Here is a 23,950-nt window from a genome sequence, read left to right on the forward strand (position 1 = left end):
ACCTCAAAAAGCAGGGCCCTGAAAATAGCATCTTAAATGTTCCCTTTCAGAATGGGGATATATATATATATATATCAACAACAATAATACTAACAATTTAGCTCCTTTTTTTTCTTCTTCTTCAATATAGTTACTTTAATGGGGGTGATTGCTTTTCAGAGCCCAAAAATAGTCATTTTGTATTATTAAAGTAAGAGAACATGTTTGAAACTTGTTGATAAAAAAAAAAACAAACAAACAAACACCGTAAATGTCCACAAAAAGAGCCAAAATATTTAATGATTGAATTAATGCATCGTTTGCCCAGGTCTCTGAAGATGGGAGATTTATTGCAGCTCTGGCTTTCCCAGATGTTCTATTATTTCTCTCTTTGGAACCTGAACAGAGGAGAAACCAGTGGTTGAATTTGTTTTAAATACCCAGACCCAGCTGTGTTTCGATTTAGGACCACAATAAGTGAACCTCCAAGAAGGTCCCTAGGCTGCAGGGTAAGGGTAGCAGATTTGAGTCCAATTGAACTATAGCTATAAGATTATATAAGTCAACTATAATCTAATTTATTTACTTAAACGAGTTAAAGTCTACAATCATAATCCATTAATTTTGGATTCGCTGATTGGATCTAAAGTTGTCGGCTCATATTGCCAAAGCATAATAATTTTGAAACGTTGGGCCTAATATTCCAGCCCATAGCAAAGAAAGAAACAAAATATATGAAGGGTTGACAAACAAAGGGCAGAAGAAAAGAAGAGAGAGCAGATGGCTTGAAAATTATCAAGGAAATAAATTACAATGGACATCATCTGTGAAACAATTAATGTAATTTTAATGGGGACAGTGCACCCTTTCAATACAAATTAGGATCATTTTTAGTTCATTTAAATCTAAAAATATTCAGTTAGTTATATTAGAAAAGTATTTTTGTTCCCCCAAAAAGTGAAAAGACAAAAATATTCCTCAAATATAACTAACTGAATACTCTCTCGTTCAAATGAACTGGAGAGGATCCTATTCCTTTCACCAACATTCTTTTCTTTGAGTAGTGGAATGTAGAGTTTTTTAGTGAAATCTAGACCTTATCATCCATATCGGAGGATTCTGTCGAGCTGCCGTGTTTGGGGGATTTGTTGATTAGAGAAGAATGGCTACGGCGTTCCTTCCCACCCGGCATAGAGGAGGCATTGCCATACCAGACCATTCCAACAACGGCAACGATCATACCCGTAATTACATGTAAATTGAGACCCTCTTTACCAAATAAAATGAAACCTAAAATCAAAACAAGAATGGTCTTCATATGTCCAAGCACCTGGAACGACACAGCTGTAAATCTGCCTATGCAGATGAATTGACTCAGATTGGTCCCTACCGCGATAGTGCAAGAGAGAATTATGAATAACTGCACCCAAACAAAAGTGACCCAAATCATTGAGGGTTAAAGAAAAAAAAGAAAAAAAGAAAAAAAAGAAGAAGAAAGTAACAAGTGTTCATCAGGTTAATATATTTTGTCAAATCTATTGGATTACATTTTCTCCCTGAGCTTGTCTTATTATTACATGCCAAAGTTCAGGTTAATAATATATCATTTACTATTCAATAAGCTGAATAACTGCATCCAAACAAAAGTGACCCAAATCATTGAGGGTTAAAGAGAAAAAAATAAAAATAAAAATGAAAGTAACAAGTGTTCATCAGATTAATATATTTTGTCAAATCTGTTGGATTACATTTTCTCCCTGAGCTTGTCTTATTATATGCCAAAGTTCAGGTTAATAATAAATCATTTACTATTCAATAAGCTCATAATTTGAGTTTCTTTATAAAATAATAAGATTATAATTTTAGGTATTTTATAAATAGGATAATAATTCCTAACCATATTGACATTTGGCAAGCATGATGGTATGCCAGGTGTGGAGAAAACATATATTTGTCGATGAGCTTGACAAAAATATTAATATGATAAGACAATTATTATATAGAGAAAAGTCTACATATCTCTCTTAAACTACTACCAAATTGACAATATTTCCTCCAAACTATAAATACATTGTCAATGTTTCCCCAATGACGAAATTACCCTCAATAAAATAAAAACAAAAAATACTAAAACTTCTAGAAAAAACCTACAACCAAAAATAAGTAAATAAATAAATCCAAGGGGTGGCCAAATTTAAAAATAAAATAAAAAATTCCTTTTTATAAGAAAAAAAATTTAAAAATTTCTTTTTTTAAAAAAAAATCAAATTTTAAATAAAAATTTCCGTTTAAAAAAATAAAATATTTCGTTTTTAAAACAATTTTTTTAAAAAAAAAAAAATTCTTTTTTAAAAAAATTTAAAAACTTTGATTTTTAAAAAAATTGAAGTTTTTTTATTTAGTTTTTTTTCGAATGTATATGGGTATTTTTGTCTTATTGAGAAATTTATAGGAGCATTTTGATTTTTTTGCTAGTCTTGGTGGGGATATTAATAATGTTTTAGTAGTTTGGAGAGAACATTATCAATCGAGTGATAGTTTGAAGAGGGTATGTAGACTTAAATATGCATTTATTTTATTTCTTCTAAATGCATTTTTAAGAGTCATTAATCTTCAATTTTGGCCGTCAATTTTGACGACCTCCAAATTGTTAGGGCTTTTTCACATGTATAGTTTTTTTTTTTTTTTTTTTTTTAATAAAAATAAAATAAAGGCAATTAATATATTTCCCCATATATAGCATATGAGGTAGCCTATGCTATTCCATGACCATATTTCTTGTATATGGATGGGACAATAAATGTTTTGTCTCATCACTTGACTTGTTAAAGTGGGATCCTTGATGCTCTAAGAAGCTTTATAAGAAACTTCGCTCAAAAAAGAATCAAGCAACCACCTAAATCGAGTAAATTGTTGCAAATTTAAGATATTTCTCTACAAACAAATTAGAGGCAATGTTTTTGGGGAAAATTATAATTTTACCACCCCAAACTATCGCACTTAATGTACATCCCCACCAAACTTTGACTTTGGGCAATTGGCATCCTAATTTCTTATAATTGTAACAATATATCCCCCAAATGACAAAAAAGACCAAAATGGTGACAGTTTGAAATGGGGATAGATTTTCAAGGAAGAATGATTACACTGCTATTCTCCCCTTAGGGTTTGAAATTAAAGAAATGTCATTGGTCCAAACTATGGAGGAAGAACAAAAGATGAGACTAGCTCATGGACAATAATACCCATTGAATCTCCCCCTCCTATACCTAATGAAGAGTCATAAGCAATATGCTCTTTCGCAAAAGATTGAAAGAAGAAGCATGTTTCTTTTAATAAGGCAGGCAACTTATGACTTATCCCTCTTTGCAATAAAAAGGATGAATTTCCCACCTTCCATAAGAAAAATATGTTAGTGTGAAAAACATACAACAGAAAAGTCTTAGGGGGTGATTGTTAAACATCACCCCCTTCCTTGGCACTGTTCGTACTTTTCTTGAAAAAGAAAAAGAAAAAGAAAAAGTAATAAAAAGTAATGATTTTATAATGATTTTCTTGTTTCATAATGATTTTTTTTATTTGAATAGTAATAAAAAGTAACTGCAGCCCCTAAACTTAGGCTACCAACCACAATACTCAGATCATGGACATTTAAAGCATAAGATACAAATACAAGCATGAATACGGGTAAAAAGGACATGCAACTAAGCATAAAAATATATTGATAATCACATGCATATAAAGGCATAGACAGAAGAATTAGGTCATGGAATGATATGTGCGATGTTGGAAAATTTCCCATATGTCACGGTTGTAAAGAAAAGTACACCTCATCATGCCAACCAAATTTATATAATTCTGACTAAAAGAGAAGGAAAAAAAACTTACCGTAGACGCGAGACTAGAGTCATATGCATAAACCTTTTTACCAGTCAACTGGTAGTCAAGAAATGGCCCTAATACTAGCAGGGATGCTGCCTGTGCTGGAGCAGTATGCCCCAATAAGTTGAAAGATCCGAGAGAATAATTTCGCTGAAGATAGTGTACATACTGCAAAAGCATAATAATCAAAACAACGTTATATATTCTATGTTATAAGTAAGATAAGAAATATGTGACCTTTGAAATGAACCAACACTACTCAATCTAGTCTTCAGTTTGGAACTTACGTTATGCGTAAGAACACATAATATAAAGCAGAACAACAAGAAATAACATAAATAGACACAAAGATTATTGTGGTCTGACAAATAGCCTACATTTATTTATTAAAGCCTTAATAGACAACATATTTTCTTGATTGATTTGAGAGTTACATAAGAGGCTTATTTATACAGGTCAATAATCAAAGCCTCTTCATATATATATATTCTTTAACATTATGAAACCCACATCATTCCAAATGAGTAATGTGGGACAAACCCACATACATATTCTCTAACATTATGAAACCCACATCATTCCAAATCAGCAATGTGAAAACCCTACCCATATTAAACACAAGAAACTAATATGGTTTGGATACCAAATTATCAATAGGTAAATAATGTGAGCAACACATGTATATGACTGTATTCATGAATGAGGTTGCATGTCTTTCTACGCACATACATGAAAGAAATACATGCAAAGAATACAAACATAATGTACCTAAGACTCAACCAGCCTAGCCCCAGGACTTAATTTACCACCCTTAATCCATTCACACCTAATTGCATCTCTATAAAGTATCACGGGTTCAACAAAGAATTACTTACATACTGCTGTAGCGAAGTGCTCCAAACTGCCACTAAAGCCGCTATAAAACCCTTTGCATTGACACTCACATCAGTAATAGTACAAACTGCAACACCAAGGAGGACTACCATTATGCTAAGTTTAGTGTCCCTTGAGTATCGCATCTTGTCCAAGACAACTTCCAGAAAACAAGATACCGGGATCATACTCAGCTTCGCAATCTGACCATGAAAATTGAAAAGGAAAATATTAATTATACTTTCTAAAATTTTCAAAGCAAAAAAGTCAACAAATTGTTTTACCAAAACTGACCTGATAGAATCCCACAGAATTCCACATTAAACTCACATTCATCCCAACTATGGAAAAATTTGCAAATATAACAAATTTCAAAAGTTCAGAAAATGGTAGATGAGAAGCCTGAATATATCCCAGCCTCCTAAGAACAACGGTCAACAAGGTTGTTGTGGCAAAATGCAGACCAGTTAATGTTGTAGCTGCATGGAGGCATTATATAGAATGCAATGTCAGATTTGCAAACATTTAGGAGCAATTTGCAGCAACTTGTTTTATTTCATCACAACTATTAATCTAAGAAACATAACAAAATATATACTTTTTTTGATAGGTAAATAGTTTGCAAACATAACAAAATATATTTTATTACAACATAAGCAAATATGAATTAGATTCCATCTTGGCAGAATTATCTTGTTGAAAGCTCTGTACACGAGCCCTTCCTCATGGCATTCTTGTGTTGTACAAAAGTGTGCATTAACATATGGCTAAAAATTTATTCGTAAGAGTTTGTTCTCTTCTCCGACAGTATGGGTAGATGCAGAGGCCTCAAAGACAATTTCCAATTTCTTGGCTTGCCTTTGGATCTTTGACAAGGGTTCCTAAGCTTTTTCAGAATCCATCATCATGACCAACATAAAAACCAGCAAGCCTTAGGTCAACTATTTGGGTTAAGCTATAACAACTACAATCCATCATAATTAAACATTATATCAGCTGGCCATACACCAGTTCTCTATAAATTAATGCTAGATTCCTATGAGGATATCTGGTGCAACCTTCAAAATAACTTGTAAGTTAGAGCATTTACAACAAGTTCTCAAATCCATTATCCAATTCTACTCTAACCAAAATGCACCCCAAAACAATATTTAGCGCCTTGGAAAGACTACAAGTCAGAATGAAACAACATAGAATCCCTAGGTCTGTTCGATAGATGGATTATTTCCCTTCAGTGTGGCCAATAAAGGAATAGTTGGATAAAGCCCCATTTGGGGAGGGACAGAGCACTAGAAAGAAAAACACGTCAGAAAAATGGCATTGTAATTGACAATGAACTGATGCTTCAAGAATTTTTCTTTCTTTTTTTTTTTTTTTTGGAGGGTTTATGGGTATATCATCAAAGTATCTCTGTATCTAATCAAAGTGTTCAAAGGATTCATTTTCGGATAAAAGCAAATAATGCACGAACAAAATTTGCTCATACCAAATATACAACTATAAACAAATCCCAAGGACTCTTGACCAATCATCTTTCTATCAGATTACTAGTTTTGCAAAGTTTTATCAGAGATCTAATCCTAAAGATTTAGAGATGTCAATAAAACAAACTTTTCATTCCCAGGCAGCCTTTTTAAATGTCTATAATATTATACATGCAACTTTCATGGACAATAATAATAATGTAATCAGATTAAGAGTGGTTCCCTAGATAATACTAAAACAGTATCTCAACATATTTTAACATTCAAAAACCATCTTCAGCAAAAAGAAAGGTTTCGTGTCTCTTCGAGAAATTTATTGATCACAAAAGAAAAAAAGAATCAAAATCTTCAACAAGAAGCGCCTTCGGGCCTTTCTACTTGATTTTTTTTTTTTTTAATAAGTAATGTTGAATATACCAAGAAGCGCCCTTGGGCCTTTTTACTTGATTTGATCAAGGTTTAAAATGGATTTGAAACAAATTAAAATGAGCATCTCTTAGACGGAATTTTCCATCCCCATCACTGGAACTGCCAAAGGTTGTTTCCTTTGAAGTAATAGATTTCACCTATAGGATCCATTTTGACCATTTTCTAATCAATCATAGTGATTTCATTATATGATTAGCAGTGTTAATCTTAACATTATCGAGGAATTTTCAATCAGAGTGAAGAAATTAAACCATACGACTCACATTAGCAGATGATGTCATTTCTTTAAAACAATCAATAGAAAGACAATCAAATATCTAATATCTTTTTGTTTCCCTTCAATGTGGAAGTTATTTCACTATGGAGGCAACATCAGCCAAAAGTCAGTGGAAGGCCTCTTATGCTACGATTTTTCTTAAGGTGAAAAGGGGGAAAGAAAAAACCTATGAAAGGTATAAATAAAAAAGAGGCACACAAGTACATCCGTTGTTAAAATTATAATTTTAAGTAAATATTACTTAAAAACCTTCAACTTACAAGATTTAAAGCGAAACCAAAATCCACGCCAGCATTGTTTATGTTAAATTCAAAATAATTAATTAATTTTTAACTTATCCAAAAAGTTCATAACAAGAATTCTCCCCAATTTCTTCCTCTTTAAGAAGGTCAAATAGAAAACAGACCACACAACATGACTGATTGTATCCAAATCATGATAATATTCAAGGCATAAAGCACAAGATTTGTTAGGTAAGTAATGCAAGGGAGAAAAATTAATCAAATCATTGTATTAAAATAATCACAAGTGACATACCAAAGGTAAAACCATATTTCGCCATCAAGGCTTTGTTGACAAGAATTATTCCAACAGATGTGACAACATTAAACATCCATGAAGCAATATCAAGCATGGCCTTTCTATCAGCCATCTTTGCTGAAGTCATTTTCTCTATTAATGAATTTGTCACCAGTATTTTCTCAGTCTTCATAGAAGCAAATTTTACGCCTGAATATCAAAGGCAAACAACTTTATCTGCATTAGGAAACAAGTTATCCCAAAAAATTAGAATAAAACAAAACCAAAGAAAACACTTTGCAGGTAACAAATGCTACCTTGTAGAGAAAAGAAAGAGTGCTTTACAATATGGCATCAATATATACAGATTTATGAAACCTTTAAGTAAGAAATCATAAAAATCTCTTCTTAATCCGCATGCACAATTTTAAAAAAATTCAACAGCTTATTTTGAGGCCATTTTGTAGGTAGACAATAGCAGTTTCACAAAATTTATATTCAAGGCCATTGTGCAGCACGAACAAACTTTTTCATTTTACAGATTTGTTTGCAAAATTCCAACATGCTTCAGGTTCTTCAACAGATATACTCCTTAGTGCTACATTCAATTTCTCACAACTAATCGAAGAAATAGAGTTCAGAGATTTCCAAATGTTCGTAGTTTGATTGGCCTTCTCAAAATTGGCGTCCTTACCAATCAATCAAACAATGAACAAACTCACACCCGCTTATACAAGTTTTAATCAAGTTTCCATCTAAATTTGTAAACAATTTTCAGCTCAATGATTTGAACCCTGGACCTGCAGCTGTTTTCCATTGAAAAAACTGCCACTAAACCTTATCCACTCATCTATCCACCAAATGTAATTCCAGTCAAAGATCCTACATCCACTAAAAACTCCTCAAATCCACAAAATTCAACAATATACCAAAAGAACAAAACGTAAAACAAAATATTTGCAAAAGATTCTGAGATGAATAACACAAACACGCAAAGAAGAATTGCCAAAAACTGTAAACAGATCAATCACTCTTACACAAAAACACAGAGCAAAACTCCAGGCATAAAGCCATACAATTATTGCAATTCTAAGCACAAAAACCAGCAAATTCCACCACAGATCAACACAACGAAAGACGGAACGAAAGCGAAAAGGAATTCCGTTTGTTTCCACGGAAACAAACAACAGCTGAGAAAGACGTTTGCAAAATATGAAGAAGATTTCGAATTCCGAACCTTCGAGGCGAGGGAGAGGGAGATGAAGAGGAAGAGACAGAAGAATCGACCTCGAAAATCGTGCTGGCAGAAGGAGGCACAGAGAATGTTGAGAACTAAGAAGCGGGGATGGAATTTAAGAGTTTCGTTCTCTCCATTAAAAGAGAGACGTACACTGAGCGAGAGAGAGAAAACCAACACTACAACGTTTTTATTTTTCTTTTTATTCGTTTTTTATTTTTCTGAAAAATGTTGCCTGGGGCTGGGGGTGTCAGGGTGTGCGTTGATATGTCCACTCCGGGATCTCAGGAGTGGACTTTAGAAAAGTCATTAAATCATGTGGTTTGATTTTGTTTAGTTTAATTTGATCATTGCAGTTTGATTTGAAAAAAAGTAAAGGTTTTTTATTATTAGGAGCAACTTCACTTTACACCCTTAAATTATCACAAGATTAGACAAACCTCCGTCTCTAACGGGTAGCTCAATCGGTTAGAAATCACGCCTTATGAAGCGGAAGTCACTAGTTTATACTCCTTACTATAGAACTTTTAATTGCAGTAATAAATTTGACCCCCCCTCCGTCAAATTTTAAACGTTAAAAGTAAGACAATAACATTTATACTCCTAAACTTTTTTTAATAAAATTTTAAATTTAATCTTAATTTTAAATTAAAATAAAAAATAAATTAATAAATAAAAATGAAAATCAGGAATATTTTGTTGGTCTTTTAGGTATTAATCTGACGAAGAAGTTCAAATTGACTGCAATTGAAAGTTAAGGGTTCAAATTAAGAGGTTTTGAAATTTGAGATTTGTCAAATTGCGTAGTAATTCAAGAGTTTAAAGTGAAATTAGCCCTTATTATTATTATTATTTTGTGTATTTGCTTAAGTGGTGGTCCATTGTGTCATTTTCTCTCTGTTTCAAGGGAATTACATGCTCATGTGCTCCGCAAAAGTCATTTTCCCATTCTTTTCCTTCTTCGCATGATCGTTTTGGTCACAACAACTATATGACACATCCATAACTAGTGGGGCTTTTGATTTACCCCTCCGAGATGACAATTAATTTTTGTTTGTTGAGTTCAAGTTACATCCAAACATTAATATAATATAATATAATATAATTAAATTCTTCAACCCTAATTTATTAATTTTGTATTGAATTTATGTCGAATTTGCAGGTTGCGTAAAAAATTGACAACTCTTGTGTCGCATACTGAATTTTGACTATGTCGAGACATATATATAAGACTATATAAATCAACTATAACTTAATCCATTTAATCAAACTGGTTAGACTCGTCAGTCCAAACCTTCTAATTTCATGTTTAATTCATAGATCGTGTAACAACAGCCTTAGTTTTGGCGTCTAAATTTTATGTATCATTCTTTTTGAGGGTCCATACTCTATATATTGGTAGCTTATAAGAATTTTCGAGTGCTTATAATAATTTTTCTTTAAATTGAGTTGAAAAATTCTTTGAATTAAATCTATTAAGATAACATACATCCAAAATGAATGTGATTAAAAATATATAAACTTAATAAACTTGATTGAATGAATTTTTTTTCTTACCCATTGAAACTTTATCCATATTATTTATACCTTATTAAAAACTTTTACAAACGATTTAATCTTTGTTTCCAAAATGAAACTGACCCATTTTAAACTCTTAAACCCGAAAAAAAAAAAAAAAATGACAGAAATTTCTTTCAACCTAGTTTAATAAGTAATAAGTGCCATTCAATATGTTTTGATTTCTTAAAAATTAATGTTTGTGTTCATAAATTAGTGGAATCGTAATAAATGACTCTTAAAATATTTTTTTAAAAAAAATATAAGAAATGACACTTTACACTTACTAAATTAGGTTAGAGGAAATTTCTTCTTTAACTAGTTTAGTCGGATGAAATTTCTGTTCACTAAGTAACCATTAACTTTGCTTGTTAGCAACATATGCCTGGAGCAGCATTAAGTGTTGGTTAATGTCAACGATTTGACCCAAGGCCCCATTAAATCTATTGCTCATAGCTTTTTACGCTTCAATTTTTTTATTTTTTATTTTTTTTAAATAGTATATCACCCTTTAAGTGACTTTGAAGTAAAAAAAGTACTGTGTTTACCTTTTTCTTTTTTCTTTTTTTTTTTTTTTTTGAAAAAAAGGGGTTGATGGCGGAGGGTTGGTTCAACAGTGAGGTCCATGTGAATGGATTGCGAAAATAGTGAAGGAGTTGTATACATGAAGATGAGATGGTCTTGAGAATAAGAGTTTATTTGAGATTGTGTTTGAGAAATAGAGCTTTTAAGTCAAAAAAAATTTTTGAGCAAAAATTTTATTTTTAAGTTTTTGCTAAAAGTGTTTTTTTGGCAATTTTTAAGCTTTTTGAACAATTAAAAACGTTTTTAATTTTTTTACCAAACGAATACTTTTTTTTTCAAACAGACTTTTTGAGTGTTAAAAGCATTTTTAGATCTCTCAAACGGAATTTCAAATATGCCTTAAATAATTGTTGAACAACACAAAGGAGTATGAAAAGGTCCATGGCCAAACATTTACTACCAAATGGCTCTTTCTAGCAACATCTATATATATATAGTGATAACGTGAAAGTGAAAATTAATTCTTGATTTTTGGCTTTTACAATTTTTTATTTTGATCTAAAAATTGATTTTAACAGATTAAGATTCTCTCCGATTCATTTGAATCTAATCCTTTATATCACAAAAGTAGAAGCGTCAAAAATATGTAAAATGATAACTCTACTATTGTGATATAAAGTAGAGCTGACAATTTTAACACGATCCGTGAACCCAACACGAACACGACACGAAAAAACAGGTATTGGGTTTGGCCTTATCGAGTTTGGGTCTTAATCGGGTCTACCCGTTTAAGACCCGGTTAATTCGTGTCTAACGGGTCGACCCGGCAAACTCAATTACTGTTCGAGTCTTGCTAGTATCCGTCAGACCCGATTACTATTCAGGTCTGGCGGGTACTAACCAGGTTTGACGGGTACCCGCCAGACCTAAACAGTAACCGGGTCTGACGGCCACGGGTACCCAGCAGACCCAGTTAAAAAAAAAAAAAGGTAAAAAAATGAACATATTTGTAATGTTTCATAATTCATATCTTTGATTACATGGGATGGATCATGGATCATTCAAGACTTCAAGTGGATAGCACCGGGCATCCCATGAGAACCTAATTTGTAATGAATCTAATGATGAGGTAGTTTTGAGTTTTGTTTATTTTTTTATTTATTATTTTGTTTTTGTTAGGTTTTATTTATTTATTTATTTATTTACTATTATTATTATATTTTTCTTTATTGCTATGATGGAGATGTCGTGGGAAATCTAATTTGATCCATATTCATTTCATATATACACCATTATATATATATATATATATATATATATATATATATAAATGGTGTATATATATATATATAATACAATAATGATTTTTAAGTCTAGATGTTATCTAATTTTAATGTTCATATTAAATTTCACACACACACACACACACACACATATATATATATATATATATAGAGGTGTGTGTGTTCAGTGGCGGAGCCAGCCATTTTCTATTGGGGGTGCTGTTAAATTTTTTTTGGCGTCCTAAAAATTTTTTCTACCCTAAAAATTTGGTACTTCACACAATATATGCATCACAAAAAATATCTATAAAAGTTCATAAATATTTGCTCAAATTGATATATTAGAAATGTAACATATCGACACTATATCAAAAAGACAGAAATACAAAAAAAAAAAAAAAAAGTTTAGAACTGCACTTTACGAAGAGACTAGAGAGAGTCTGAGAGAGAGCGACTTAGAGTTTTTTTTTTTTTTTGGTGCGGGAGAAGGGTTGCTGTGTCTAGGTAATGGGTAAGTAAAATTTTAAAAGGAATTTTTTTTTTTTTTTTACTACCCACGGCACCCTAAAAAATAAAAAAATAAAATAAAATAAAATAAAATCTTTTTTAAAATCCTTGGGGGTGCCCCAAGGGCTAATGTGGCTCCGCCACTGGTGTGTGTGTGTGTGTGAAATTTAATATGAACATTAAAACAGATAACATCTAGACTAAAATCATTATTGCATTACATGGAATTATGGAAATGGACTATCTAATATTCTAATATGTATAGAGTTGAAAATTGCTAATTTTGTGAATGTTTTTATTAACAATTGTATTGGTATTAATGTATTATTATTACAATTTTTTTTTTAAAAAAAAATTTAGGGTTTAAGGTTTTTAGCAGGTCGGGTTACTTGTTAAGAGAACGAGTCGTGTCAGGTCATGTTAACCCGATATGACCCGATTATTGTAAAATGGTTAAACGGGTCGTGTCGGGTTACCCGGCTATTTCCGTGTCATAATCGTGTTAGACCCGGTTACCTGTTTAGCTAAACAGGTCGTGTTCGTGTATAGGCTAATCGTGTAACGCATACCCGTGGGTCGTAATTAGATCGTGTCAGGTACCTATATTAATTTGATAATTTTTTTTTAAAAGAGATTAATATCTTAGCCTCTTTTTTTTTTTTTTTTTTAAAAAACTTTAACTTTAACTTTAAATCTTTTGGGCTAATGTTAATTTGGGCTAGAGCTTCAGCTCGGTGTTGACTGTTGTTCACGAGTGTTTGCTTTCTGGCCTTTTAGACCCAAGAGAAAAAAAAAAAAAAAAAAAAACACACACATACACACAAAAACGAAAAAAAAGAAAGAATCCACGTGCCAAAAGAATCAAAGAGCCCCCAACTTCCATCTCTTTGCTCCCAACTTGTCTTCAAAAACTTCTCAGCCCCTTATCATTGTCTTTAACCATCCGCCACGCTTTCACACAACGAACGTTTCCCTATCCATCCGTTTCTATTTACAGGTGAAATACAAAGAACCAAAAAAAAAAAAAAACGAATTTCACCCACCGACCATGGCGAAGAAGAGGAAGTCCGACGCCACGCGCCTGGACGAGGTGGATCGTAGCATGTACACGACGTTCTGCAGCGCCGCCAACTCCCTCTCCCAGCTCTACACCCAGACCATGAACCACCAGCGCCTCTCCTTCCAAGCCGGTGAACGTCACGCGCTGGTTCGCTCCTCTTCATTTCTTTTCTTAAATAATAATATATAGTTTTTATTTTTATTTTTATGTATTTATACATGTCAGGGGTTTAATATGATGGGATTACTGTGTTTGTTTGATGGTTTGTTTTGTAATATAATTGTCTTTTGGCATATCACATCGCTTGGTTACCGAGAAAATTGAAGAAAATCATGAATTCCGGATTTTTTTTTTCTTGAGCTCTCGGTTTGTTTGAACTATGGCGTTGTTGTATGTGGCTTTTGGTTTGTTGAGTATAAATAACGAAGACACTGGGATTATTTTGTTTTCATTTTTACAATTTTCCTGATTTTCTCACAGACCAAGCGGAGCTATTTGATATTTTGCTTATTGGGTCGTCAATTTGTCCCTATATTTGATTCATAGTAAAAGTTTTCTTTTCTTATTTTTTCCCCAATTCTGCATTTTTTTTTTCTTATTGTTTATGGAGTCACACTTGCTTGGTTAAGAATTCTTTTAAAGCTTCAAGTCGTTATTTTCACTTTGTGCTTCAATTTCCTGTCCTGTCTACTTGCTTTGGCATATTTCTATTATGGAGCCTTTTGATTTGAGCGTTGCATTGCTATTGTACAGCATCTGAAGCATTTCTTTTCTTATGTAATGATGTTCTTTGAATTTTTTTGCTATATCATCAAAATCTTCTTAAAAAATGCTATGCTAATAGCTAGGATTGCAAGTTCCATCCAAAAAGCTTAAGATTGGACAGTTTCAAGAATCATATTTCAGCGATTTGACTAGCTCTCAGTGTAGCAACTCTTTTACGGTCTCTGAACCCTCAACCATTAACACCATGTTCTGAAAATAATACCAATCTTTTTACTACCTCAAGTGGCATTACCCATTAATGGGTTATGTAACATTTCATCACTATAAGCAATGTATTGGTGCATACTCTTACAATATGAAATGGTTATATGTTATACAAAAAGTTTAACTTATAAAAAAATTGTTATGCTATATAACAGATTTCCATAAATATCGTTTGAAAACTTTATTTGGTTCCTTGCTTCTACTCCAAGTAGTACTCCATCTTTTAATATAAATATAGAACCTCGGGATGGACAAAATCTCGGTTGTTTATGAAAAATCTGTATTTTTTTTATAAGCAAGATATCATTAAAAGCATAAGGCTATATGTGTACTTAGAGGCGCATTGCACTTTTTTTAATATACAATATTACTTATAAAAATAAAATAAAAAGCATAAGGCACCTACATATACATATGAAATATACACGAAAAACCACGTACCTAATAGGCGTAAAAAGAACAAGGAAATCATGATAACTAATCATTAAAGGAGAAACATAAGCCATTGTCCAAAAATACAGGGTATTGAAGAATAAAGACTTAATCTCTTCCAAAGTCTTCTCACGGTTCTTAGAACTTCTGTCATTCCTTTTCTTCTAATCCATAGATAGCACAAAAGGCATGAATGTATCCTCTTCTACACAGCAACACTTAGAGTGCTGGCGGCAATCCACTAACAAGCATACCAGTTGACTATTCGCCTAGGCATAGCCCAAGACAGTCCAAATCGACTGAAGAAAATAGTCCAAATGGCACAAGTAACTTCACACTGTAGAAGAAGATGGTCCATGGACTTCCCATTCCTTTTATAGCAGCACCTATCGACCACGATGTTGTGTTGCTTCCTGAAATTGTCCATGATAAGGATTTTTCCTAGGGCCACAAACCAAGTAAAAAAGGCCACCCTCAATAGAACCTTTTCAAGAGAAATGAAAGCCGTCATTACAACCCATGACACCGCAACAGGATTTGACATAAAAAACCCTTATTTGGAGGGGACCCATCACCACTTGTCTTCACCTTCCTGTCTCACTCTCACTAAATACAACACCTCGAAGAACTAGGCAAAGACATCCACCTCTCAATCATGAGCCACTCTAGCAAAGTTCATGTTCTACTGAAGGGAATCATTAGAAAGCTCCACGTGAACCGCTATAGAAGCATCCTTTGTGCAAGCAATTCCATATAAATCTGGGAAGGCTTCTTTAAGGGCCATATCCTCACACCACATATCATGCAAGAATTTAACCTTGGAGCCATCTTTCACCTCAAATTTGGCATGACTTGAAAGCTTCCCTAACCCCTCCTAATATTCTTTCATAACCTTACCCCATATGGCCCAATGGCTCATTAGAATACCATCCACCCTATGAATTTCCAAATCCACCACTCTCCACCAAGCCTCTCTCTCAAGCCAATAGCGCCAAAGCCATTTCCTTAAGAAAGCACAATTGAACATCTGCAGGTTCCAAATCGCTAACCCTCCCTCAGAGATTGGCAAACAAACCTTGGACCACCTTATCAGGTGATATTTGAACTCTTCATTTAGCCCACCCCATAAGAAATCACATTGAAGCTTCTCAAATGGTATCCATACAACACCAATCCACATGATGACAGCCCCATGAACTACGCACAACACTACGAGACTTGACTTGAAGCTTAGCTTCTTGGAAATAGACAATATCAACCTTCCATTTTCTGATTAAGTTTCTCACCCTAAGACATTTATCCCCCTCATTCAATCCTCTAACGTTTTAGGATAACAATTTAAGCATCATTAAGAGTTCATAACCCTTTTCCTTACTTTTACCACGACTTGAGGTCTCACCTTTTAAATCATAATTGATGGAGAACTCCAACATTCTTAACTCCCTGCTACCTTTGTTCCCTAGTTTAGAACCGGAGGCTGAAACCTTATGACTACGGCTAGCCTCAATAGTTTGTTCCCTAGTTTAGAACCGGAGGCTGAAACCTTATGACTACGGCTAGCTTCAATAGATGTTAGAATTGCCATAAATTGCTCCTTAAAACTCACACACGAGACCCCCACAACCAGATAAATTTCCTTCACTCTTTGCAGTAGCTACCTTTGTTCCCTAGTTTAGAACCGGAGGCTGAAACCTTATGACTACGGCTAGCCTCAATAGTTTGTTCCCTAGTTTAGAACCGGAGGCTGGAACCTTATGACTACGGCTAGCTTCAATAGATGTTAGAATTGCCATAAATTGCTCCTTAAAACTCACACACGAGACCCCCACAACCAGATAAATTTCCTTCACTCTTTGCAGTACCCATTCTGAATACTCAAAACTTGAGCTACCATAAATTTTCAATACAACAAGTTGATAGGAACTTAAAGGGGTATAGAGAGAGGCTACCACCCCATTGGAAAGCTTCATGTCTCGAGCCAGAGTCGGGTTGAAAGCAAGCTGCCTATTTCCCCAATCACAACCCAATTCCATCCTAGCCACACAAACATAGCAAATCCAATTTCTTTATCCCCAAAAACATCGGCCTCCCCCACTATACCCGAGGAAAGGAAAGGGCCGAAGGGAACAAATAGCTGTGAAGAAGTAATTCTTCCCTTATTGATAGCAAGAGCCCACTTAGGGTCATTACTGGTAGACAACCCCCAACTGGCCCGGGGACAAAAGCATCATTGCCCAGCCTATCTACCTAGCACCAATGCTGTCTAACTGGTACCTCAACCCAATTGGGAACCTCGCCGGCAGCTGTTGAGAGTGGTGGGGAGATGTATTTCCAAAAACACTACCTTCCACCTAGACTTATCGGCAGAATCTAAGCCATGCTGATGGATGCACGATGAAGGCCTAGTCGCGGAAAAAACTTGTCTTGCCATGCTCCTCTTGTCGAGTGTTGTCACCGATATTGACCCAAAACCAGAACCACCGGCAATCGTCCTCCCTCCACCCTCCTCTGGGCTGAAGTTGAGGCATGACAGTTGAGCCATCTACTGTGTGTGTCAGTGTGATACAATAGAACCATTAAGAGTAGTAACTGATATAGACCCAATAGACTCTTTGGTGGGAGTTAACCGTTGAAGACCAACCTTCGCTGGAGGAGGTTGAGAGACAGCGGTTGAGCCACCTGCCATGCACAACATTGTAGAAACATCGGGTTGACCCAAACCCTTGTCCTTCACCGGGTCCAAGCCCAATAAAGTGTGCCCCATAACCAAATCCACGGGCTGACCCAAACTCCATTTGATAGACAACTTCATCTTGGTTTTAAGGGAAAACTTGGGTCGTGTCCCCCAGTGAATTACATTGCTTGATATGCGACTTTTATTGTTCAAATTATTGCTGTTAACTCATATTGGTTTTATTCTTTTGGGATTTCATTCTTGTATAAATTGTCAATCATGGATAAAAACGAGATGTTACTCAATGGCAATAATTTTCCCCTTGGCCTTAAATGTTCATTTCCATTGTTTGTCTTATCAGTTGTCAATTGTTGCCCTTTTCTTGTAGCCTTCGTGTATATATATATATATATATATATATATATGTATATGTATATAACTCTCTCTCTTTCTCCCTCCTAATTCTCCTTGCAGGATAAACTATATCAATGGATTTTGAGACAACAAGAAGAAGGATCAAGAGTGACAACGGTGGATATAGTCGCTTATTTGCAGGTTTCTTAGCTTTCCATTAATTAGTGGTCCTTTTGTTATCTCTTGCTTTGCTTTCTGGTTTTATATATTTGTGGTGTAACTTCCTTAATGTTTATTACTTTTGTGCTTATTAAATCATCACTTATTCTAAAAGATTAAGCTGATAAGAAGAGGTAAATTTAGTCATTTAATCAATACTTTAACACTCCCCCTTACCTGTGCGCTCAAACTCGCTTTTAATAGGTAAGGGCCAACACGTGAAATATTTAATTTAAATGAGGGGTGAATTGATAGAGTCAAGGTTCGATTTTAGGACGTTTGGCTCTGATACCATGTTAAATTATCGGTTGTCCCAAAAGCTTAAGCTAATAAAAATAGATAAATTTAATCACTTAATCAATACTTTAATAGTGCTAATGTTATATCCCTAGCTTGTGTTTTGCTTTCCATTGCTCGTGGACTGCTGGAATGCTTGCATTTTGCATATTAGAAACCCCATCCTGTCACTATTCTGCGGTGCATGTTGCCATATACTTCTAATCTCTTGGGCTGATTGTTTTGAAAAGTAAACATTGTGCAGCAAGCAATCTGGTCTATCTCCCAGTATGTAATTCCAATTTGAGATGGATTTCACATGTTGGAAGATAGAGAGTTTGATGAGAATGAGAGGAAGGCGGTTGGTCATCACTTTTCAGGTTTTATTTACTTAAATCAAGGCAATTAGAGTTCATTTATATCATCTTAATGAAATATTACAAGTGTAATTAGAAGTATACAACTTTGTGATAGGTTTACATAATCAGTTGGTGGTTTGTTTTATTTAATTTATGTATGCCCGTGAAGCTTATTAATTGCATTGAAGGACAATGGAAACTTTACGGCCTTGTTTGGTTTGTGGAATAAACTCTTGGAATGGAATGACTATTCTTATGGAATAGTTATTCCTTTGTTTGGTAGAGGTCTGTTTCTAAGAATAGTTATTCCCGTGGGAATAATTAATCCCATACATAGAGGAATAGCTATTCTTCTAAAAAAATGAGAGGAATAGCTATTCCTTAAGGAATGGAATACATTTTCCATAAACACCCATATTATTTTTTATTTTATTTTAAAATAAAAATAAAAATAAATAAAGTGGGTGAGAGGCCAAGGGTGGCCGCACCAGCCCCGGACGCCTTCAGGGACCACCCCAGAGGCGTCTGGGGGTGGTGCGGCCACCCCCGTTGCATTTGGGGTGGCTACGGTCACCCTTGGAGCTCCTCTGGGGTGGTCTTGGCCACCCTAGATTTGCTTTAGGGGTGGTCATGGCCATCCCAGATCTGCCTCTGAGGTGGCTGCAGCCACCCCCGGCTGTTTATGGGGGTGGTTGGTTGGCCACTCTATTTTTTTTATTTTTTCAGTTTGAGTTAAAAAAAAAAAAAAAGAAATAAATAGCATGGGGTTTTTTTTGTTGTAATTTTAGTTAAATTCCAGTTTTTGCATGTGTATTGTTACCAAAATAAGGAATAGGAATAACTATTCCATTCCACTCTCATTTATTCCCAGTAATAACTATTACATTTCTTAATGGAATACGCATTCCGCGAATCAAACGAGCCCTATAGGAAGATTCGAAGGTTTAAATTTGAGTTTGTAATGAAGTTTGGTAAGGAAAGAAGTTTTTAGTTTGAGCCATACAATCCCATGTGGGAGGTGCCGAAAATCATTCATAATAGAAGCAAATTTCTTAATTCTTTTAAGTGTCTATTGCCATGCATAAGTCCATTGCGCAATCCTGGTGAGTCACTGATAAGAAGCTACGAGTATCTCTTGTATTTTAGATAGAAAAATGAGCTTGAGATGTTTTTCTGTCCACCAACGCAACTTCCTCTGGTAGGCTGGCATAGGTGATTTAAAAATTGTTCTTGTCCAGCTCTTAGACAACTTGTTGGGTCCTCTATTTTAACTGGGCGTGTGGCACAGCTCTAAAAGGAGCCACAACTATCTCTCTCTTTAGAAAACCATTACGTGGCCACTATGAATTTATGAACAAACAATGTCAGACATGAAAACACGAGCATATCTGCCAATGGTTTTTCGAGCAAGTGGCATCTCCTTCCCCTGTAAACAAGGGATGGGGGTGAGTCGTGGGTTCAATCTCATGGAGGTGGTGGAATTATACATGCTTATGAAAAAACATGAGCACATCCGGCCACCCTGCTCTTAGATGCATATTCCACATCTGGGAGTGACAAAAGAAAGTGTATACAATCTTTGTTGTCATATATTTTAAAACAATTGATTCCTGCTTTCGTATAGTTAAAACAATGCTACTTCATGCGAAAATAATGCTGAAAGGTAGGATTGTATCCAATATACCCCTCCCAAGATATTTCTTGGCTTTAGCAGAAAACCCCACCTAGTAGACATCGCATTTTGCCTCAGGTTGTTCTATCATTTAGCTGTCTCCTTCCATTTTAACATCTCTGAGTTGTTAAATTCGAAGATTCAACACCGCCAAGATTTGAACCATCTATGTCTTAGTCAAAAGAAGGAGAAGAAAGAAAACAATGTAATGAAAGGTCAGATGGTTCTGAATCGTCCATTAGTGCTATCTTCTCTCGTGTAGTTTTAACCATACTGGAATCATTAAGAGATGGTCTTCTATTATCTTTTCTTGCGATGAAGACGTTCTGTATGTTTTCTATTACTTTCAGTTGTCCAATTTATGATAACTTATCCAAAAAGATGAAAAATCTACAGGAATGAAATTGTACACACTATCTTCCTTTATTTATCCCCATCTTTGTCCTTTTTCATCACTTGGCAATGACTATGTGACTATCGAAAAGTGTTAAGGATGTTAAAAAACAAGTGATGCTATTCCTCACTTATGCCATGTCTTGCCTTAGAGGCTGGCGTTTTGGTGTTGACTTCCTTGTATCCATCAGATCATGTGTGCTGGCTCAGACCTTGGTTTGTCTTACACTGAGTACCCTTGTACAAAACGGATGATATTATTATCATCTATCATCTCAAAGTTCAGCTTTTAGTGACAAGAATACAATTTTTTATTTATTTTATTATTTTGTTTTTTTTTAATTTTATAAATACTGCAGAAACAAATTACATATACATAATACAGTGAAAGACAAAACAAAAACAAGTGAACAACTCAATAACCCAACCAAGATAGACTACAAGCACCTCAGAGCTCAGAAAGAAACCTAGGAAGGTGAAAGTCACTTGGGAATGCAGCCTGTGAGAGCCGCAGTCCACTAAGATGGATAAAACCATAGGGAGTAAAAGAACCCCTATAAACTTAGATCTAGTCTGGCTTCCAAAGAAACCGAATAGACTAGGAAATAACAACTTAGATCTAGTTTGGCTTTCAAGGAAACCGAATAGACTAAAACGAGAAAGAACAGCGAAAAAGGGATTTCCATCACAGGCAAAGAGTTTGAAGCCCAAACAATTTACGCTAAGTTGTAAACAACAACACAACACCCAACAGAAAAACACAGTAAATAACCGGAAAAACCCATAAAACAGCAGCTTTGGCGGAGGGTGAGGCAGAGGAAGGCAGTGTGAGGAGGCTGTCTAGTGCGTGAGGTCCACGCGCAAACTCGTGGATGTTGGAGGGAGAAGCGGTTGATAGCACCGAGAAGCTTGGATGCTGGAGAGAGCGGTGGAGTGGCACGTTGCAAGCTGGAACTGGCAGAGAAAGGAAGACCTGACTTTGAGCAAGCGACCCAGTGGAAAGGACTAATGGTGAGGTGGATGATGTGGCCGTTGAGGTGGGGGAGACTAAGGCTGCGGTTTTATGAGGATCAATGATAGATCATCAAGGACGGTAGTTAGAGCCTCACAAGAGACTAGCAGATTTAGAGAAAACTCTTAGAAAATGGAGTTTCTCTCTCGAAGATAGAAACTCAGTAAAGGAAACAGCAGACAGCAATAAAGGAGGGGAGGATTCCCTCCTCCTCAAGCACGAACGGGAGCCTGGAAGGATCTGAGAAAAATTTCATAGAGAGAAGTGTTTTTAGAAGTAATTGGAACTATGTATGTCTACAAAATTACTTTTTGTAACTAAACCACTGGACATGCTATGGAAAGATAATTATTTCCATTATGTCATGTCTATTATACGAGAGTCCATATTAAATGATTTTACTGCATATTACTATGGATTAATTTTAATGGATTCAAAAAGTTCCGAAAGGTGGGTACACGAAATAGCCTTGCCTTGAAGGAGTTTATCGTCATAAAAAAAAGGGGGTTTCAAAAAGTGAGATCACTTGCATTTCTATTTGTTTTTCAGCGAGGTAGTCTTAACTACTTTGATGACGCTGCGTCTTTCTGGGTGTGCCTAAATGCAGGGCAGTCAAAAAAGAAGGATTGGATCTCCATGGCTAAATAAAGTGACTTCTTGTTGATTTTCTTGATCTTTATTTTTGCAGAATGAGCTTGAATATGGATCAGATGAGGCACCAGTGTCCCCTAGGGTTTCATTTCAGAACCAGCATGCCCAAAATGCAATGCACTTGTCCAATTTGGGTGGCCCCGTCTCTTCCGGTCCATTCGGGGCAGCAGCAATCGTTGCGCAGGGAGTTCGTTCCGGGCAATCTGATAATCAAGTTAAGAATTCTGTATTCTCAAATGCTCTCTCCAGCCCCGTTCGTCGGAGCATTCAGTCCTATCACTTAGCACAAGGTGGATACCATTCAAATAATATTATTGCATATGGAACAGGAGGACCTCGGAATAATGAGATAAACTCTACTCATCTCCAAAACCGGGATACCAACTCACCAAGCTCCAATGACTGCATGGATATGCATGCAGATACTCCAGGTCATGAATTTCCATACTGAAATTACTTTCGAGGGCAAGGCAAAAAAAAAAGAAAAAAAAAAGGGATAAAATGATTTCCTTGCTGAAATTTCCGTTTGGTCAGATGTATTGTGTGCTCAGAGATGTTGTAACTTGTAATCACTGCAAATCTAGCTAATTTCAATTTTTATTTATTGATTGTTTCTGTTAAAAATCACTAGTTTAATCTGAATATAGGGCTAATAATATTGAATGAAATAACTTTCTTGTGGTTTCTTCTCAGTATTACCATAAAAGGCTCCACTATTTTTTAAAAAGAAAATGAAAAATCATTAATAGTTAAAAAAAAAAAAATTCCTCCCGACGTGACGGTTGATTTGGCAATTGATTGGCGTGACAAAAATTCTTATAGCAATTTAGACTGAAAAGTTGATGGGACTGATTTTAAGGTGACTAAAATTTAGAGAATTTTTTTTTTTTTTTTTAATTTTTAATTTTTATAATTTGGGCAATACTTTTTAGCCAATTTCTTTTTATTATTATTATTATTATTTTTTGAGTTTTTATTTTTATTTTCCCTAAAATTAAATATGACATATCAGATGCTGAATTTGGCAAACTTAGGCTTATAGGATTTTGGTTTTTCCAATATTGATAAACAAAAAAAACCAAACTTGCTCATGATACGGAAGGAAAGTTGGCGAATCAAATAATTTGAAGTCAGATTTAAAAAAATATTGATAGGATTTCCATGAAACCTTAAAAGTAGAAGCTCTCTTCTAAACGCCACTCTACCTGCCGCTAGAGTAAGAGGAGGAGAGCAAACCTTTTGGTTTCCTTCTCCTCACCTTTTGATCTACTTCCTTAGGCTTTTCTTTTTGCTGGGATTTTCTCTT

The 23,950-nt window shown here is 34.8% G+C and overlaps 2 protein-coding genes across 5 annotated transcripts; one reads left to right on the forward strand and one right to left on the reverse strand.

Annotated features, from left to right (window-relative positions):
* Window positions 1-741: 741 nt before the first annotated feature.
* LOC132165617 (UDP-rhamnose/UDP-galactose transporter 6) lies at window positions 742-8,834 on the reverse strand. 4 transcript variants are annotated; one of them, XM_059576254.1, is made up of 6 exons: window positions 8,731-8,834; window positions 7,462-7,653; window positions 5,029-5,213; window positions 4,737-4,937; window positions 3,868-4,029; window positions 742-1,399 (listed from the first exon to the last, which is right to left on the reverse strand). In XM_059576254.1, exons 2-6 carry the CDS (start codon window positions 7,634-7,636, stop codon window positions 1,070-1,072), a joined length of 1,053 nt encoding a protein of 350 aa, XP_059432237.1. In that variant the 5' UTR covers window positions 7,637-7,653; window positions 8,731-8,834; the 3' UTR covers window positions 742-1,069. The 4 variants fall into 4 exon arrangements, with proteins under 4 accessions (XP_059432237.1, XP_059432236.1, XP_059432234.1 ...); XM_059576253.1 differs by having other exon boundaries at window positions 7,462-7,680; XM_059576251.1 differs by having other exon boundaries at window positions 8,681-8,834.
* A 4,552-nt stretch (window positions 8,835-13,386) lies between these two features.
* LOC132165922 (uncharacterized) lies at window positions 13,387-23,248 on the forward strand. Its single transcript, XM_059576634.1, has 3 exons — window positions 13,387-13,759; window positions 18,183-18,263; window positions 22,682-23,248. The coding sequence occupies exons 1-3, from the start codon at window positions 13,601-13,603 to the stop codon at window positions 23,093-23,095; spliced, it is 654 nt and encodes a 217-aa protein (XP_059432617.1). The 5' UTR covers window positions 13,387-13,600; the 3' UTR covers window positions 23,096-23,248.
* The last annotated feature ends 702 nt before the right edge of the window (window positions 23,249-23,950 follow it).

The sequence above is a fragment of the Corylus avellana genome, chromosome ca11 (assembly GCF_901000735.1).
Source record: "Corylus avellana chromosome ca11, CavTom2PMs-1.0".
Classification (NCBI taxonomy): Eukaryota; Viridiplantae; Streptophyta; class Magnoliopsida; order Fagales; family Betulaceae; genus Corylus; species Corylus avellana.

What these genes read in the sequence shown, in the direction of transcription:
- LOC132165617 (XM_059576254.1), bottom strand. Translation starts at nt 7,636, where the DNA reads ATGAAGACTGAGAAAATACTGGTGACAAATTCATTAATAGAGAAAATG. An exon ending in GAAATATGGTTTTACCTTTG is followed by an intron (nt 5,214 to 7,461) that starts GTATGTCACTTG and finishes GCCTCCATGCAG; the next exon opens with CTACAACATTAACTGGTCTG. An exon ending in ATTCTGTGGGATTCTATCAG is followed by an intron (nt 4,938 to 5,028) that starts GTCAGTTTTGGT and finishes TTTCATGGTCAG; the next exon opens with ATTGCGAAGCTGAGTATGAT.
- LOC132165922 (XM_059576634.1), top strand. Translation starts at nt 13,601, where the DNA reads ATGGCGAAGAAGAGGAAGTCCGACGCCACGCGCCTGGACGAGGTGGAT. An exon ending in CCGGTGAACGTCACGCGCTG is followed by an intron (nt 13,760 to 18,182) that starts GTTCGCTCCTCT and finishes TTCTCCTTGCAG; the next exon opens with GATAAACTATATCAATGGAT. An exon ending in ATATAGTCGCTTATTTGCAG is followed by an intron (nt 18,264 to 22,681) that starts GTTTCTTAGCTT and finishes TTATTTTTGCAG; the next exon opens with AATGAGCTTGAATATGGATC.